We start from the raw sequence: 20232 nt of genomic DNA on the forward strand, positions 1-20232 counted from the left end.
AACAAGCCGATGTGAGGAGGAGAAAGGCACAAGAAAAGAGCAGCTCTTCAGAGACTGCTGTCAAACATGTGGCTGGGGAAGAGGAGAGGAGAGCTCAAATCCACTCTGTTCCTTGAGCCCCTGATGCTGATGGAATGGGGAAGCCAGTGCTGCACCAACTCCACTGGTGCATCCAGGAGGCAACCTGGCGACATCCTTTGGATCTTCAGCTGAGGGCATCTCTTCTTGGAGGTATCCAGGGTACAGCTTGCAAGGATGGGGAAGACTGCACAGAGTGCTTCTGTCCCAAAGGCAGGGAGAGAAGAGGAGGAAGAAATCCAAAATGGAGAAAACTAGACAAACACAGCAGACCTCATGCTTCCTTCAATAAGGGAATATCTGAATGGCAGGGAGAGAAAAAAAAAAAAAAAGAAAAAGTAGTCAAAGTTCTGTAGTTTAACACACACCAGAAAAAGTACTATTGAAAGCAAGACAGGCTCCCACTTTCAAAATGTGACAACGCAGTGTCTTCCTCTCATCACATCACATCACAGCACAAAGGAACTCTGGAGGACTCTGCTCCAACCTGCCCCTGAGAGTGGGACCATCACCAGCTCCAGCCCCGAAAAACTCCAAGGACAGATTCCATCACCACTCTGGGTTTATATCTGGTCCTGCATTACCCTCCCAGCACAAAGTATTTCTTAATATCACAGAAAGGGGAATTTTTGCCCTGAGCTATCTACAAGCCAGTTACATTTCTTGCCTAAGACACAGCAGTCCCTGCAGAAGCAACTTCAAGCTACACCTTCACATCAGCTCTGGCATTGCAAAGCCACTCCTTCAGGACAGCACAGAAGTGAGGAATAAAAGATGTTTTGACTGTTCAACAGACTTGCCCCTCTGCCCTCTACAGTAAGTTCAAGCACATCCCTCTTAGGTCTTGCAGGCTAAGGCTGCAGCACTGAATGCTTTGTGGCAGAAAGCTGCTTACTAAAATACTCTAAAAATTAAGCAGCCCAACCATCACAAAGGGTTTGTATTCCAAGCATGTCCTCCCATTCCCACCAACTTAGTTTCCACAAACACAGTTATTTTACTGCTTTTGCATTATGATACTAGAGGCTGGATTTCTCTGAAAATCCTTTGTTACAACAAGAGTAAGCAGTAGACAAACTTGCTCAGACTGCCCTAGGCTCCCAGTTCTGAGAACACAGAATTCTTCAGAAGGTATTAAATACTGCTTACATGTTTAAGAGGTGAAACATGCTATAGAGACTGGATCGGTTCAAAAGCTGCTCCAGTGGCAGACACACATAGGGGCATCCCTTGCCATTTTTCACCCTAGATAATCAACTCAGAACCTACTCTTAAAAGGGTCTAATTTAGTGCTTCTTGCACAAGCCACTTACCATCTGTGTATTCCTCAGAGGAAGTGAGTGATAAAAGGCTCTGTATGTCACTGCTTTCTGAATCTTGGACCTCTTTGTGTACAGGTCTACTGCTAGCCATGCCAGCTACCCAGGAAGAGGTAGCAGCCTGATGCACAAGAACAGTTTCAGAGCGCTGAGAGCCACTGGCTTCACACAGTCCAGAATGTCCAGGGGCTTCATCTTCTCTTTCAAAGGTATTGTGAGCCCCTTGGTCTTGCTGCTGCATCTCTCTGGGTCCAGTCTGTCCAGCTCCCTCTGAGAGCACGATCTGCACTCGGGAGTCTGAGGGTGGAATGCAATTCCCTGTGCTGCCATATACTGCTTCTTCATAGGATGGCAAGGCCACCTGGACACCATCCACCATAATAGAGACCTGATCTCCAGACACACCTTGGTCCCGCCTCAAAAAACAAAGGAACAAAGGAGGGGGGAGAAAAAAGAAATCAAGTTGAGTATTTAGTTTCCTATATACATATCTTACTAAGAACCCAAGTAACCTCCCTTGGCAGAACTCTAACTCTCACAGTTAAGGGGAGGACAGAAACTTGAAAGGTGATTAAAACAGGTCAAGCAAGCAGTCTTGGAGCCCCATGTGAGCTGCCACTAAACATGAGCAGGGGCTGTAATTCGCAGCACCCGATGGATTTAGCAGCAAGAGCTGAAAAGATTACAATGCTCCCCCACCCCCCCCACTTACCTCCATAGCTAAATTTGACAAAGGTCATGACTCAGCTCTGTGCTTTTGGCAAAGAGCACTGTTGAGGCCAGCCTGGTGCACTGCTACATTCCACAACACCCAGCACTGTCTGTTCCACGACCAGCCAGATAACCTCTGGCAGGATGGGGAAGACAGCTCTGGCACACCATGAATCATCTGGCCTCGTAAGACCTGAGAGAAAATTTTTCTTTCCTAGTAGTTTGGGCCTTTTCAGAAGAGGGCAGGGCCCCACCTCTCAATCTCCTCACTGCTAGAGTGTCTGCCTTAGCTGGCAGCAGTGTTATGGCTGGGTCTCTCCTCTCAGCGACAAACCCAGGCCAGGAGGGTTCTCCTCCCGCAGCAGAAAACAATGGCAGACTTGCACATGTATCTGAAGAGCAGTACTGCTTAATCCCTGAAGCAGTCAGGGAAAGATGCACATATATACACCCAGACACAGACTTCAGTAGCTATCTGAGGCTAGAAGAGGTAGGAAACTGATCTACAGCCAGGCTAGTAAGTATAGTAACTTTTTCCATTCAAAGCCAAGGCAACAGCATAAGGAAGTCACTGAGTGGCACCTAAGACTGGGACTGCAGGTGGGCATCACAGACCACCATTTCAGAAAAGTGCTGGATCAGCAGGATGGGGCAGAGATGTCCCTGAGGTGATGAAAAGAGGAACAGAGAAGCAAGGAGCCAAGTTGCTCCAAAACAAAGGTCTGACCTAACTACCTGAATGTGTTTCTGCTGCAAAGAAACAGGGGGCCTCTGAGCCCCTCCAAACCCAGCTACACTCACCTGCTGTGATGGAACGACTTCAGCTTTGGCTGCAGCAACACAAACAGCACAACCAACAGCAGAATCAGGGCGACAGAGCTCGCTGTGGAGGCTACTATGGACAGCGTGGGCACTCCAATTGTGGGAGGAGAGTCCTTCTCTACAAAACCAAGGGGAACACAAGGTAAAATGTGTAACATAGAGAAGGAAAAACATTCACGCTGCTCCTCAGGACTTACTCCTGGGTGCGTGTGCAAGGAACCCAAGTTTCCCATACAAGACACACCACCTATCTCAGTGCAGCTCAAGCTGACACCTCTCCATCAGCTGTAAAGGGAACCCAAAATAAAACAGGCATGTACAAGGATCCTTGGAAAAACAAACGGCAAACAGAAAAGCAAGGGAAGCAGGCCATGGGAACTAACAGATGGTGTAAGGGTCATGTTATGTATAGATCTGCCTGAGCAAAAGCTAGAGAATGTCATGATGTCCCCAGCAAGGCCAATAATTGTCTAGCACAATAAGCAACCTATTTTAGGCCAAACAACAGAAAAAGTTCCAAAAACCATTTTTTCTCAACTAATGTAACAGCCTTGCAAAGAGGGGTAGAAGTCAACTGGCTGGTTATTATTATGCACTTATTACAATTAAGACACAAAAAATATTAAGTTTCACTCACACACAAACAAATGCCAGAGGATAGAGAAGAAAGGCAGATGTTTTTTCAGGGTGCTGAGTTTTCAGTGTTAGGTACATGTGCCCTGTTCACGTTACTCTTTCCTGCCCTTCTGCAGCTGTGCTGTGTGACTGCACAGAAACCAATTTGGCTTTTAAAGGACCTGTGCAGGAATAAACTGGGAGTGAAGAGAGAATGACTTGGAGAGAATGACTTGGAGGTGGTATTGCTGAGCACTGCATACCATGCCTAGAAGGCTACACTAGTCCTTTCACCTCTCTAGAGGAAATAATTGTCTCTATGTGTTGTTTCTGTCCCTAATTTGTGCCTTTGGTAGAGATCCAAAAAGCCTCACCTACCTATCAGCAAATACTACTGTGAATTGCACATTTGGTTTATGCAATTCCTCAGTTCCTCCTTCTATATCCAACATATTCTTCAGGAGCACAGGGCTCAAACTGCAGAGGGAATTCAGGACACATGCAATGAGGGATGAGAGGCAGAACAACAGGTAAACAGAAAAAAAAAAAAGAGTTGGAGGATCATTATTTTTAAGCCTACAGCCTGAAATCTATTCCAAGATAGGCATTTAAAATGGAAACCTAGTTCGCAATTTTCTGCATCATCTCTTGGGGTCAAACCTACTTGGTTTAGTTGTTTTGAACTTGTTTCTTTGAAATCTTTTAGAAGTAGCTTGACCCCTCTTCAGGGAAAAAACCTCAAAAACCAGTGACTAGCACAATTTTCTCTATGGCAAATAGGGTTGAGTAAGGATTTTAACTACCAGCATTCCTCAGGGCACTAACAGGAACAAGGGAAGATGACCCATTTTCAGCATCAGTACATGATGCTGTCAAACTGCTCACTATCCAGGGTGCACTCCAGAACATTTACCATCTCATATGCCAAAAAAATGTCACTACCTCATACTGCCAAAAGGCTATGGGGCTGACAGGCTCAGAGCTGCACAAAACATTGATAACTGCTAGGGACTTATTTATCTATATGGAGCAGGTAGGATCTTACCCTTAGCAATAATTTTAAGACTACTGCCTTTCTAGAGTCTCCCACCTCCTTCCCCTTCTGAAGGAGACCCACTAGTTAAGAGTCAGCTATCTCTGACCCTGAACAGTTGATTGAAAGCTTGTGTTGTGAAAGCAATGGCTTTTTCATTGGGTCAGACTTTTGAGGCACCATATTTTTGGTAATGCCACTGACCCTTCAAGATGCTAAAGAAATCTGAGGGATTTCTGTTCATCACAACACTATCCTTTAGCTAGACCAAGTGCCACCATGCAGGAATGCCACTCAGGGAACACTATGTGCAATAGCACAGCTTTGCCCTCTGGCTTGGCTGCACCAAGGGGAAGGGGGATCACTGCAGAAAGGAAGCTTAAGCTGAATTTGAAAAACCCCTTCAGGATTTATTTGCTACCAGGTAAACTCTCACATCCTTCCTTATAAATCACAGGAAGGGGCTATTGGAGTGGCATAAAAATACAGTGTCTTTGGGACAGGATGTTCCAGAGATCACAGGTATGCAGGGAGCTCCATAAAGAATTTGATGAAGGTACTTTTTTTTCCCCTGTTTCTTTCCAATTAAGCTGACAGATTTTGCTTTATGTATTATGAGACTTAATTCTGAAGTGTACATCCTGCTGGCTCAGCAGGACTGAGTAGTAAGGTTCTATCAACAAGCCCACCTAGAAGAGGAGAGAGAGTTCTCCTTTTATCCAATATACCCACTGTTAAAAGCAGAAGAGTAGTAGGCAAATTAAGAGTTGTACTATGAATATTTTCTTGCAAATCTTTTTATTTTGCTGCTTTGATGGAGGAATTCCTGTCCAGCTGGGGAGACACAAAACAAAAGCTGCCCACTTCTATTTGGAGAGAAGCAGAAATCATTTGTCAGCAATGTCCTTTCCCACCAGTACAGTGAAAAGCAGCACCATCAATCTTTTCAGCACAGGAAACCAATGGTTACTTAACCTGTTTCCAAGGAAGATTGACTCCACACACACACACACACAGACACACTCACACACACACTCACACACACACTCCTGCACAGACTCACTGAGGGAGATGCACAATCAAACCCATCAAGGAAAAACAGACAGCATGGGAAAATGCTACTGTTAGGGCTTCCAGCATTCCTGGGATGAGAGCCTCAAGATAAGAGGCTCCACATAAGTAACAAGTTGCCTACTTTATACTCCTGTCCATGGCTTTTCTCCTTGTGTTAGGGACTCTAAGTCTTCATCTGACAGGCTGCTACTGAAGAGACATTTTAAAGAAAGAGTCATGATTGTGAGCTGCATTTATGAAATTGCTGGAGCAATGAGAGACAGCCATATGGACTTCCTCAGCATCACACTAAGTGCTTAAGGATAATCTGAAAAGTCAATGAAAGGGCAATTCCAGAGTTAGGTAGCACTCACCTGGGCTAAGTCTGCAGCTGACTTCCATGGCTGGGTTCCACTCTCCATTCTTGCATGTCAAGTACTTATAATCTCCTTTCAGCATGTAGCCTTCAACACACAGATACTCTATGACACTGCCTGAAGTCAGAGGGTTGTTGCAGGGGCTAGGGTGGCATTTATAGCCTCCATTCTCAGGTTGTGGTGGCTGGGGACAATCTGGTAAAAAAGAAAATATCATGAAGGATGTCTTGGAAGAAGAGACTTTTTACACAGTATATATGAAACACAGGCAGATTCTACCTAGAAACACCCACTAAATTAGGAAACTACTAAAACCAAGAAGAAAGGCTGTTACACAATGCCAGAGAACACCTCTGATAACGTTTCTGTGATTGATAAATACTGCTTGTTATCCCAGTAGTACAGTCCAACTGGCAGGCACCAAACTGGTGATATTTTTGAACAGTGACACAACACAGATTCTGCATGAGAGAGGACCAGGAAATCCTTACTGCTATCTTCTCCCCACAGCTGTTTCACTAGAGACTGGGGTGAACCTAACAACCAGGCTTTCCTATTAGCCTGGCAGGGAGAGAGTGTGAGACCTGTTGAAAGGAATGAGGAATACAAAAACCCCTCTGTACTATGGGCACACAGTGTCAAGGTGCAGATCTGCCTCATCATAAGGCACCCTACAAGCCTGTAAAAGCACACAGATTTTGACTATTTTACACAGATATGCCATCAACAAGATTGGCAACAGAGCTTTGTTGCAGTAGGACGAACTTCTTCACTGAAAGGGTGGTCAGGCATTGAAACAAGCTGCACATGGGATGGTGAAGTCACCATCCCTGGAAAAGCTCAAGAAACCACTGGACAGGGCATTTAGTGCTATGGTTTAGTTACATGGTGGTGTTCCATCAAAGGTTGGACTTGATCATCTCAAGGGGACTTCTAGGACCAAATGTTCTAGTTTACTTTTAAAAAGGAATTCAGTGTATTAGGAGAACATTTCTTAAAAAAACCCTCTGTTTGAGTGTTAAAGTGCTTCACATTCCTTTTTGCACTTCCATTACCCTGACTAGTGGGTACAGGCCCATGTGGTATCTGGCACATACCAGAACTTTTCTTGTAGAATTTTCAACAGCCATTCAAATAAAAACAACAAACCAAAATTGAGGAAACTGCACTGAAAACAGGATATTTGTCTTGTTCAGAACTTCCTCTCTTCTGGCAGGTCACAATGACCCTACAGAACAGCCCCAATAACTTCTGCTGACATGTATCTGCCTGGCTGAAAGATGGAGAAATCCAGATTTTTCGCTTAAAATTCACATCAACTTCCCAGACTTCATAAAAGAAAATACATCATAGATCCCTCTGGAGACATTCTGGGGCATGGAAAATCAGTCTACCCACTCGGGGTGTTCCATCAGAGCACGGTGACCCAGGCCTGTCCCTAAACCCCAGAGCACACATTCTCCTATGTTCTACCTCTAATGTGACTCACTCACTGTGGGACAAACAGCAACAAACAGCTGGGCAAAGTTCAAGAAATTGGCTTTTTAGCAAGATTTAAGAAGCAAAAGAAAACTTGAGATTCATTCTCTGTGGAAAAATTTGCCACATTGCCTTAGTGCAAACAACTCTTGAACCTAAACACGTGTGAGAATGCAGCACAGGTAGTGCTTGCAAATGCCAATAAACCCTGAGATGAAGTGCTGACTGAAGGCAAAAATGCTCTGGTATGGGTTCTGCCAGCTTTATAACTGCAATTCAATTTACTCCTTCAGAAAAGGTTAACAGAGGTCTAAGCAGCAGCTTTTCAAGAGGACTTTGTTCTTGAGATTTATTCTTAAATAAGCTTCAGAGAAGCCACCGTCCAGTGCCCCATGAGTTTTAACTGTTACCTCTTCTGTGCTTTTCATCTTTTCTTTCTGCAATAATTTTGTAACCAGTGTTTTAATCCTGCACATTATGAGGCTGAACTTCCTTTCACTGTGAACCTGTGAAACATCTCACAGGCTGATCTTTGGGATCAGCCAAAGCAACACATTAGTGGCACATTTCACATTCAAGCACATAGACAAATGCCCTGGTTCATCTGCAGTCCAGGAGATGTTTTTGTGCTAAAAATTGCAAAACCATCTGAGCACCAGAGACATTTTTAGCAGTTTAGCAGGTACCTCTCCTGGCACAGGTGGAGAGCTGTGGGTAAAAGACAGCACCACCACAGCAGTTGCCAAGACTCAAGAGCAGACAGGACAACTTCCCTACAGCTTCTTATACCACAGCAGGTACCTGGAATTGCTTGGGAGTCATGCACAGCATCTTTCTGCTGACTGCAGCAAAGAGCTCAGTCCCACAGTTCCCTTTTCTCCTCAGCTATGCCCAGGAGCTGAGCCTGGCCACTGCACTAGGAGCCCTTCTGCACACAGAAGCAGCTCTCTGTTGGTTCCCCTTCTATCCCACCTACACTGATGAGATTTCTCAGTTACGTCCAAAAATCAGCCAGCCAACAAGGAACAGGCACTCAATACTTTGCAATAGCACTCTCAAAGGCTTGGAAACACCACCACATCAGGCACCTGCAGAACCCTGACCTGGTCTTCAGGAGATGCACAGCTATTGAACTGCAAACTGCGATTCCTCCTCACCTCCACAGACCACTTGGACAGGAAAGGAGAGAAGCAGCTGGTAAATGTGTTCAGGCAGTTATCTGACTTGTCCTATTCTCAGGGAAGGGATTACAGAATCAACCACCTCCCCTTCCCTCTACCCCCAACCTTCAGTTGTCATCACAGCATCCAGGAGTGCACAAGTATTTTAAAATGTCACGTTCGCTGTGATGGAAGAACACTGCCTGTGTGCTGGGAAATACATGAAAAAGGTATGGATTAGGCAGCCAGAACATCAACACCCTCCACATGATCGAGCTGATCCTGGACTGTCCTTTGCAAGGCAGCCTCAGGGGAACAAAGCTGCTCAGAGCCTGCAGCTCTGGGGAGGTCTACTAGACAGTGTTAATGGCACTGAAAACTGCTGAAGGCAAGGCTTGGGTGGGTAAAATGATGGACTGGTGGTACCTGAAAAACTGAGAAAGTCAAAGTCTCTGTGCTTGGCATCTCTGACAGAATGCAGCACCTCTGCAAACCAGGGACCAGTCCAGCATAACAGGCATCCAGAATGCCTGGGACAGACAATGCAGCAACCGGTTTCCTAAGCTTTCACTGCCCTCAGCTTTCGCATTCTCCATAACAGGTTTCTTAACTGCCTCCATATGTGCACTCTAAACTGGTGCTAACAGAAGACAAAGCACAAGTTTGATTCTGCACCATCCTTTATGTCTCCTGCAGCAAAACTTATGCCCAAGCTTGCAGCACTGGTATGTTCACAGCAATACAGAACCAGGCAGAGCATCCCATTTACTGCTGTCCACAGAATAAAGCACTGACACATCAGGGGTGAAAAAAGCTGGGTACCAGCTGCTGCCAGAAGGCAAACCCAGAGCAGCCTGTGCCTGGCTGTGGTCAGCAGCCAGAAGGGGTTGGGGCTGAACTGTGTATTGCTGCTCTGGGGCACAGCTCTGTCGGGATGGGTCACTGCTGGGAACAGAAAGATACATGCAGGAATTTAATCAACTCCCTCCCTGAAACACATCTTTTGGGAAGTACCCCAGGGCTTGTGAGACATCTTAAGACAAATGTTCATGCCGGGGAGGGAAGAGTAAGAGAGCCAAGCTACAGAAGTCACCAATTTCCTAGGGGGTTGCTGACATTCTAGGCTCGCATAGCTATTGCCAGGATCTTGATTCATCAAGCTTTCAGGATGCACAGAAATAGGTTTTAAGTATTTCTCCACTTTGTACAAAGGAGCAAATACTCCCAAAGGCCCTGTTTCTAGGAGGTACTGAAGCTTATGACATCTCCTGAGAGAGCTGGTTCTCTGCCAGCATATGCTGCTGGAAAACAGAAAGGAAACAGAAGTCCAAAGACTTAGAACATCATTGAACTCCATTCAGAGGTAAAGAAATTGTCATTTCCAGATTGACAGGCAGAAATTAAGTTATGCATTGGAGCTTCTGTAAATGCCATTCCAAACCACTAGGTATTTAATATACAGTTTTTTAATATGCACATGAAAAAATACTAAGCCAGTATGTACCTCCACCCAGCATCCCACCAAATCACCTATAAGCACTGTATTTTTCTGTTTTGGTCACATGAAAAAATACTGTCCTCCTTCAAGGAGGGCTAACTGCTCTGATGTTCTTTGAATAGCTGTTACCAGCTTGACAATAACCACCACAACACTAAGGAACCTCCTTTTTTTGTTGCAGCAACAGCAACATCACATTGTACTTTCACCAGCTTCCTTTTCCATGGCTCTCCTTCAGGCAGCAATCCTCACTTGCTTCCTCTTCCACTGGATTCACAGACAGCTGTGCGGAGCTGGAATCCAGCTTCTTTTACAGACAGTAAGAGATGTCAGTTGGCCAAATTGATTCATCTAATCACCAAAGGATGAAATGGTTCTTTCATGTCCTGCCTGAGCTGGAGCTGAGCAGTGGTTCTGAATGTGAACCAGATGCAGAACTAAAAGCATTTCCAGCATAATGTAACAAAGACTCAAACCCGAGCCATGGTCATATATAATGCCACAGATGGAAGCATATGGTCTGTTGTGTGCTGACACAGAAGTGAGAGGTTTAAGTGCTCAGAACATAAACCACAGAAGCACAGTTGAGCCTTGATCACTGAGAGTGAATCTCACAGATAAGCAGAAGATTTACAAAGCTCAAGCAGGATGAGCCTGTTGTGGGCAAGCACGAAGAACAATACACTCCACTCACATATACAAAGGAAGATTAAATCACACTTCAATCTGACTGGATAATTGTCACAGAATTATAAAAGCTCCTCAGCATTAACCTTCTTTGCACAGGCATAACACCACATAGAAGTGTAAGACCTCTCTACAATCTAATTTGCTTGGCACTGTCTCTATTTTCTTCAATCATGGATTCATGGACTCTACGAGGGGTTTTACATCCCTCTTTTCTGCACCAAGCTGAACTGTTTTAGTCACTAACCTGTTTTACTGGGCCATCTGACTATACAGAGATCAAAACCCAATTCTCCTTAAAAAATGCATTTTTATGAGAAAAAAACCAAAATCCAAACAAACAACTAAACAAAAACACCACTCCAACCAACCAATAAACCAAGGAAGCAAACAAAAAATCCCTTCTAACCATGATCTGCCAGAGTGCACAACTGTAAGTTTGTAACTGAGGGAGAACAAGCCACAGCATTGTTCACCTTACATGGGCAGACAATTGTTTTACACTGAACATTCAGTAATAGTTCTTCTTCTCCACAGCAGGGCACAAAGGTCACTAAAACTAGGACAGGAACAGTTTTGACAAAATAAAGTTGCTCTTTACATGAGTCAGGACCAAATCCTGGCAACTTCAAGAGGAAGCTGGGCCCAGCCTCAGGTAAATCCCTCAGTGACCACACAAGTGCCCTAGCAGGTTTGCCTACCCTCAGAGCAGTGGCAGAGGAGCCTTACAGGTCTATGCTGAAGCACTTTGGAAGCCATTTGTGCATACAACCGCTCTGCTGGATGCCCTCAGCGTGTGCCTGCTTGGATACTGTTAACACCTCCTGGCCTTTTAGACATAGCACAATTTTTGTGTGATGTGGAAGCTAAAAATGGAAGATGCTAAGCTCAGTACTTCTCTTTCTTCATCTACAACATTTACTCCATTTAACAGATACTATCAAGATTGAAGAAAAACACCCTACAAACAAAAACCACCCTCCTAATCAAGATAAATATTCCCCTGGCTAGTCTGGTTAAACTTGTCCTGATGTCTCATGTCAGCACGTCTTACCTGGTGAGCAAACATCTCTGTGAAGCAGAACACAGAAGCACCCAATTAAATTGTCCCAGTGCTAGAAGCCATGCCATTGCTTTCATGCTGTTTCCCCTGAAGCCTGATCCCAACTTGCTTGTACTACTTTGATTGCCCTACAGTAGGATTACTGTGGAACAGCTCAGAAAACATTGGCTTGCCTCAAGGCCTGCCACCTTTTTGTCTCTTCTTCTATCTCCTGTCACATGGGAAGGTTTCCTCCTGGTCACAGTAATTTCCTGTTCATCCTCTTACAAGTTGTGCTTCAGCAAACTCCACAGTGGCAAGGAGAACTTCTCTGGCCAAGTCTCCAGTTCTCCAAAACACTGTCATCTTTATTCTTTTAGACAGGACTTGCCACCAGCCTTAAAAGCAGCATATCTAGAAAAGCATCAAAAATAAACACAAGATATCCCCATCTTCCAGTTACTCGTCCCTGCTACAGAGACTTCAATTTTCAACTTGGATAATTTGTGCATTCATCACCTCAATATAGCTGAGGGAACTGCAAAAGCTATTGCTAATTTCTGGCAAGGAACTTCCAAACAACCCTGAACTCTAAGGGAGAAACCCTCCCTCTCCACTCCCACCTTCAATCTGGGTCTTGCCACAGCTAAATGGGTGCTCTGAAATACTAATTCCATCTGAAGCCTTCTGCAGAGGCTGTGCATTTTCAGCATCTCAGACCTGAGGTTCAGGTTTAACACCATGCTGAAAACAACAGAGCCAGATTCACAGGTCTTTTCCAGTTAGTGCTCTGGACGGGCTTGCAGCAATAGTGGGGTTTTTATCAATTGCTATTTGCATGCAATTCATACACAGGGCTTCATCTTTTTTTTACACAATGCTTTTTCACAATAACAACATGACAGCCTGATGCAGTCAGCAGGCCAGAAGTGCAAGCCAAGGAGCAGCAAGAATGCTCACTTCAGCTTCTATAGGGTCTGGCAATTCCAGCAGAGTGCTGTCCATGGATCCCACTCAGGGGTGACACTGAGCGTTGGTTTGGCCTCAGCAAATGCATTCAGCTGCTTCCTAACAAGAGCTCTGGCCATAGTTGCTAATAGAAGAGACATCTTTTTTTCCCTCCTTGCAGAGTTTCAGTTCTTGCCAGCAGGGTGCTGCTGCAGTCAGTCCCCAGTGCTTCAGGTTACACCTGACAGAACACACTGCAAGTAACTTTAATTAAATTTGTTAGGTTGGGGTCTTCTTTGGTTTTGTTTTGGTGAGTTTGTTGAGGTCTGGGGGTTTTTCTTGTTTTTTAGTGTAACTTTTCCTCTCAGGGAAGACATTGTCTCAAACACTTCCACATTTGCTAAGGTAGGACAGATCCTTACATAGGACATAATGAACTCAAACCCCGGTATGCACCTACTGAGAGAAAAAAACATGAAATTTTTTTCATGTTTTTCAAACCAAAACTAAAGGCACACACGCAACTGGCATATGTGCCATTTTCAACAACAAGCACTTATTTTATAAGCCCTTTGGAACTACTGGATGGGAAATTCACTGTCCAAGTTAGCTGCTTTATCCCCTATGCTCTGCAGAATCTAGGCAAAAGGTGGTTTCCTGCCTTGAGAAGAACAAAGATTTTAAAAAAAAATTATATATATATTATATATATACCTATTTTATTCAAAAAACACACAACTACTTGTCATGTACCTCTAACCCAAATCTCCTGCTGTGTCATTCTCTGGGGGAACAGGGAGAAACAGGGTGACTGAAGAAGAAAAACATTCCACAAGCTTCTTTTTCAGTAAGGAATTTTTCTTCTTAAACCAGGGCTTTCAGTCACACAAGATTTCCTTCTGCCCGAGACAGGACTGGTTTGGCTCCAGGAGCCTTCTGCAGCAAGGGAGATGATGGAGGAAGATGACTAGCCAGCTTCGCTTTCAGTGTGAAATCCAGAGAAGCAATGTCCTTGTTTTTTCCTTTCCTCCCTTGCACACACAAAACAGCCTATAAACAGCAGAAGCCACTTTTGGCAGCCCTTCCCTCTGCAGCTCTTCAGTTTTAGTAAGAAGCAAGTCTGTTACAATTTCATACCCCTTTTAGACTAGCTATGTCAACTAAACACCATCTTTTACCAAAGAAAGAAACACTTCCTAGGCAGTTGGTCTGGAGAGAAAAAGCACTTCGATAAGCTTTGATCAACAGCAGTGCCACTCCCCACCCACACCTACCTTCCTGTTGAGAAAGCAGTAACAAGGGGATGTGCTTTAGTGGGAGATTGAAAAGCAGTCACCCCCACCCACATTTTCCAATAAGAGTGCCAGTTCCATTTCTGAATGCTAAATACCTTCAGGTTTCCAACTAACCATGCTTGCCTGGATGCACTCAAAAGCTTTCAGCACAGCAGCTTCCCACTATGCACCCTCTGCTCCTGCATTGTCCTTCCCAGGCAGAGAGCCTGGATTAATATTAGGCTAGGAAATTGCTCATCAAGTATTTCAGGGACAAACGTCACTGCTTCTGACAGCAGGTTTGTGCTGAACACAAAGAGCTTTACACTGGGGTTTCTCTTGGCAGGCTGGTTCCAAGAAGCACAATGACCTGATCTGGGAATAATATTTGAAATTTTATCTTCCTCCAGCATCTTCAGAGCATTTTTTAGCCCACACAATGAAATTCCAACACAAATGTGCACTGCAGTCACTAGAAAGCCTTCTCCCCAGAGACAAGAGGGTCTCTCCAGGTGGAGGTGAAGCATGCTTTGTTCCCCTTCCATGTAGCTCAAGGTATTAGTGTGGTTTTTTTGTTTCCTGCCCACCAGTGTACTAGCCTGTGTGTTTTAACTACACAAACACAGTAGCTGCAGATAGAACACGTGAAAAGGGACCCAGACTGAAGCCATCCTCTGCCAGCTGGCAAGAGTTGACAACTTGGTGTGCTTCTAGCCAGAGACAGGATTTACTCTGTAAAACACAGATTATCAGATGCCCAGGTTTTCCACTGGTCTGTAATTTCTGGGGAGGAGATAGGGATTTGAATCAGGAGAACAGATTTTGAATCTTCTCCTTTTCAGCACTCTGGCTTTCTATAGCAGATGGGTCATTTCCCAAAGGGGCAAACCTGATACAGCAGCTGCTGTTGGGGCCTAGTCACAACAGCTGAGGCTAAAGGACCTCTTTATATTTAACTTACAGGAAGCAGAAGTCAATAAAAGGCCTCTATTGTAAGTGCACACACTTCTCACTGACCCTGCCCCTAAAATATTTTAAGCCTTCCTAAAAACACACTGCAAAACATAACCCTCTTTGGGGTACTGTGTATTAAGCAGGGGCCAAGTCCACTGAAAAATAAGCTCTCTGTCTTTACTGGCTCCAGATGCTGCTTATTCTGAAGTCACAGACAGAAGGCCAAACTGAGCAGGGCTGGAGTCTTCACAGAGAAATTACAGTTTCCCCAGCAAGGGCATACTCTGAAAAGGAGGCTTATTTTTTTTAATGTCATAATGTGGGTAAATGAGAAGAACCAAAGCAAAGAGATTTGTATATATAATCATATAGCTGTGCATTTATATAATTAGACACAATCACTTAAAATGTGTACAGTAACAGGCACCCCTCACAGCCATCCCAGACACAGTAAAGCTGCATTTTTTTCCTCTTTTCCTTCTTTCTTTTTTCCCCTTAGGGCAGGGGAAGAAAAAGCAAGAAAGAAAAGACTCTAATTGCAGCCTTCCACCAATGCAGTCGCCATCTGGTAACTCAAGAGACACATGGAGACGAATTATCTTAATTAACATGTTACAACAGTATTTAAAAAAACTCTATGCTTATTAACACTCAGCTGTGATTAGCCAACGATGGAGGAAGCCTGCTAGTGCAACATTAATTACGGGTCTTGTCTGTCTTTCTATTAGAAATATGATTTATTTTTTTTTACCCCCAGTACTTTATCTATCCCCTAAAAAGAAAACCATTAGCATCAAAGCTTACACTAAAATGCAAATTATATTTACATTCTACAAGAGTCAAAATGTTTAGGCTATATGAAGCTGCCACTGGTACTTCTACAGTGCTACAGATTGTCTGGATATAAAACATACTTCTCTCTGTCCCTTAGAAAGCCTTGCTTCAGGTTAAAGAACTCCCAGTGCCACTGATATTTTGGCATAAAAATAAATGTTATGTCTTTCAAGTTTCTTTCCCCCTTCAAAACAGGACAGACTTTGCTGTATGCTCGGCAGTTGAAAATCAAGATGCAAATTCCAGGTCTAACAAAAACCACATCTGCAAAAGGAAGATTTCTGCAATGGAAAGCAGCAACCAAACACAACTGCACTCCAGCAGCACATCTGCCTCCCTAGAAGAGTGCTATCACTGTGACAACTGCATTATTTTCCCTGTAATAAGCCCACCTGCAATGTGGTCCCCTCATTCCCGAGTGATTCAGCCTGACAGGCTCTGAGACTGACACTGACCAGTTTTTCAGAGTTAGCTCTGTGTTATGTTTGCACAGGGCTGGCTGCAGCAGGGCTCCATCTGTGCCAGGCATTCTGGGCATCAGGATAACACCAAATCATAAGACAAAAACCTGGTGCTTCTAAGCAAAACCTGGATGATAAATTAATTCCGGAAACATTAAAAAGGAGGAGGAAGCAAACTGGAGAACAACTGGAGAAGTACTTTTAAGATCTTCTGATACAGTACTGCTGTACACACACACAAATAAATTAAAGTTATTGGTGATGTGTATGGAAGCTCGTGAAGCTTACTTATGTCCCATAAAGATGAAGAGCAGGTGACCAGCACCTTACAACATCCCACACTGCCAGGACAGTACAAACAATTTGCATCTGGGCTGCAGTTGGAGTCAGCAGTACAGTGGCTGCAAAAAAGCCAGTTTAATACAGAAACTTGCTCTCACCCATGGGCATAGCGCAGCTTTCCAAGTGGCCATATTTCATTTGCTTTTGTTTTCTAAGGCTGCTTCCAGCCTCCCTGTGCCTTCTTCCAATCACTCTATAATTATTTTCACATGTTCCAAGAAGGAAATTAAGCAAGTGCTGTAAAAACACTTTGTATAATCAAAAGGTTTCAGATTCTGCTTTTGAACCCAAAACCCAGTAGCCGAGTGGGCTCCTAAGAGTGGGCTCTTCCAGTTCTAGATTTTCTTTTATATTGCAACAAAGAGGAGACTATTTAAAAATAATAAGAATTGTCAAAATAAGTTGATGGCCTTACAAAAAAGAAACAGACAGCTGTGCAGGAACTTACTTCATACAGCTTTGATTTGTCATCTTGTCCCTGCTTACCTGTTTCTCAAAACTTCCAAAACTAAAAACTGATCCCAGTTCAGGGGTAACCTGCACATATACCCCACTGTTTCCTTGTCTGTTCCTAGGTGGGCTTTCAGTTTGGATATAGCAATACCCTAAGGTGGGGTTTTTTTAGGATAAAAGCCTGACACACACTATGGGACTCTGGTGTGATGAAAAACATCTCGGGCATCAGTAAGAACAATGAGACAGTATAGGAAAAAGCATGGAAAAAGCATAACTGTGCTCTTCAGCATAACATGATAGTCATGCTGATTTAGGACACAGGCGACTGGTCTGTAAAGACCTGACTGAAATGAATACAGTCCCTCTATTGACACTAGGTGAGGACACCAGGGAAACACACCTTAAAGACACAGCAGAGCAAAACTTGTCTCTACCGCAAGTGACACAAGGCCTTCAATTTAGCAATGCCTCAGGAAACTTAACTTGCTTGTGGATTTCTGTATGGCTACAAAACTTCCACTCCTGAAACTTCAGCCTAGTACAGCAGTCAGGCTTCTTTTCCCAGAAAGGCCTTAGAAGTTCTTGCTATGAGAGTTTCCCAAAATATGTCCCTGTTGTGGACTCCAGCATGGCCACTCAAGCTCAGGATGACACATATGACTTGGTAACACCAACAGCAGCAGGAGTCCACTGCTCCCTGTCCACCATGAGGTGGAACTTAGGCAGACACCATCAACCACCATCACAATTGGCTTCCCCTTACCCTAGAGGCCAGTTCATGCCCACCTTCTCATCCCAGTTCTGTTATGGGTTACTCTTGACAAAGATCAATGCACAGTCGTAAGTCTGCTCATGAGGCAGTCCTGAAGTCCAAGGGGACATGGGAATCTGAAGTAATTATTTCTGAGTTTAGATACACTTAGCCAAGTCACTGCCCTGGTAGGCCTCCTTCTTTCACTAATGAAACTTTTGCAACTGATTCATTTTTCGTCCTTTCAGCAGCTGTTCCCTCTGACTCAGCCAATCCAAAATGGACTGATTTGGAAGTTTGGGCAAGGCTGACCTAGTAATGGCTTGTGCACAGAAGAGCGTTGTGCACTAAATGTTGTTCCATCTTCATCTGTGTGGAAGTCAAACTGAGAAGCTCAGAGCCCTGGGTTACTGAAGCTTTCCAATGCAATTCATCTACTGACAGATTTGCTAGGGAACGGTGGGTAAGGACAGTGATCCTGAAACTCCAATCTGATACACCAACACACAGAGGAGAGTACTTTTTCATTCTGCTATGCTATTTCTCTTCTGGCTTTTGGCTCTGCTCAGGACCACTGAACACAACAGAATCTAATATCTGGGCAGATGTGTTTATCCTTTAAGAATGACTCATCTGTATCACGGGACTTGTCAAAACAAGCACTCAGATAATTTACCACTGACTGGGCAGAACTGCAAAGACTTATTATCCTTGTCTCACTGGAAAGCCTCTCTTGAGCACAGTCATATTTTCAGTCTAGATGTGGTTAGTTTAGCTGTAAGTATTAAGTCATCTTTCCTACCAGCTTTAGAGAAGCTCAGCATGACAAAAACCTTCACTAGAGTCCACCAGACCCACCTGAACACTCCTCAAGTTATCCTGTTCAAAGTGGGAGGCATGTCAGACTGCACAGTACCAGAAGTACTGCACATGGCAAACATTTTCCCAGAGTCCCCAGTGCTACAGACTCCCACTTATGCAAGTTCAGTCAATCTGAGCTTCACTTTCTTGAACAGACAGCTGATACAGACCCAATCCAAACTCTAATAAATTCAAAAGCTCTAAGATAGAGTGAAGCTGAAGAGCTCATCTTAAAAGAAAAGTAAGAAGTTTCTTCTACTGAGACAAGCTAGTTGTGACACACCTCTCTAAATTGCCTAACACTTGAACAGTGTCGGAGCAATTTAAGAGCTAGAGAGGTGATAGTAGGAAAGGTTGTGTCAGACCCTGTATAACCTGCACTGAAACTTAACACCCACTCAGTAAGTAATCTCTATTTACTGGCAATACAAATAATTAAAGAGTATTTTTTGGCAAGAAGGGAGGAAATCCAGTGAAGCTACTAGTAAGCTTGCTTTGTGACTGGAGCATGACTAGCAAGAGGCATCAAGGTCTGGTGGGATGCTGCTGCTACTTTGATTTACCAGTCACAGAAGACATGATCAGCTCTGGCAGAACAGGCAAAGTCCCACACATTCCACCAACTCAGTCTGCTGGGGATCAAATGGTACACAGTAAGAAAATAGCAACTTAGTATTATGCATACAAATGCAGTATATAGAAAATTCAGATTATCAGCCATCTCCTTTTAGAAGACTGTATTGCTATAAAGATGTACTTATGTTATCTCCATTTTTCCAGTCCCTACCAGCATCTCTAAGCAAATCAATGGATATGAAACAGCAATTGTCAAAAGCATTCCTAGCAGCAAACGTGAGTTCTTCCTTTCTGTCTTTGTAGCTTCTTATCCCAAACACCCACAAGGTAAACACAACTGAACTGAAACAAGCCAGGATTGGAAAACTGTTGAAAAAACAAGCTCCTTCCACAGCTGGCAAGAAAAGTGTTCAGAGAAGATGTGTAAAAGAAGCTCTCACCCTTTGAAATACTATTTGTCCTTTGACAGTTTCACTATAGCCACTGGAATCAATGCACAGGCATGGCAAAATACCCAGCTGGAAACACATGTAATAAGAATTAAAAAAAAGTCAGATATAGCAAGACAGAACTCATTTGTAGCCCTTGATGCCTGACAAAAAGGTAGGAAAATATTAAATATCATTCTGTCCATTTGACGTAAGAAGAAATTATAAAACATACAACCCCAAACCCTAAAGTGTAACCATTTTCAAAAACAAAATCTTCAGGAAAGAAATCAGGTCTCCTCAAGGACTACTAAACTTCAGTCTTGTTTCTCTGCAATTCACTGCTTTAGCAATAATAAATGCAAGACTGTACATATTCTTTGCTTCTTGTTTATATTCCCTTGCAAATTAGAGAGGTTCTTTGTTTTGTAACAACTAAAAAGCCAAGTTAAAGCCACAAAACAAAACAAAGA

At 43.8% G+C, this 20232-nt stretch overlaps 1 protein-coding gene across 3 annotated transcripts in view; it reads right to left on the reverse strand.

Moving 5' to 3' along the window:
* Window positions 1-217: 217 nt before the first annotated feature.
* SUSD6 (sushi domain containing 6) overlaps window positions 218-20232 on the reverse strand; it is a 73477-nt gene continuing 53462 nt past the window's right edge. For all 3 annotated transcript variants that reach the window (XM_059473529.1, XM_059473527.1, XM_059473528.1), the window contains 4 exons: window positions 6006-6203; window positions 2910-3048; window positions 1392-1813; window positions 218-378 (listed from right to left, as the gene is read on the reverse strand). In XM_059473529.1, the coding sequence (XP_059329512.1) occupies window positions 353-378; window positions 1392-1813; window positions 2910-3048; window positions 6006-6203 (785 nt within the window). In that variant the 3' untranslated portion in view covers window positions 218-352. The remainder of the gene's footprint in view (window positions 379-1391; window positions 1814-2909; window positions 3049-6005; window positions 6204-20232) is intronic.

The sequence above is a fragment of the Ammospiza nelsoni genome, chromosome 6 (assembly GCF_027579445.1).
Source record: "Ammospiza nelsoni isolate bAmmNel1 chromosome 6, bAmmNel1.pri, whole genome shotgun sequence".
Classification (NCBI taxonomy): Eukaryota; Metazoa; Chordata; class Aves; order Passeriformes; family Passerellidae; genus Ammospiza; species Ammospiza nelsoni.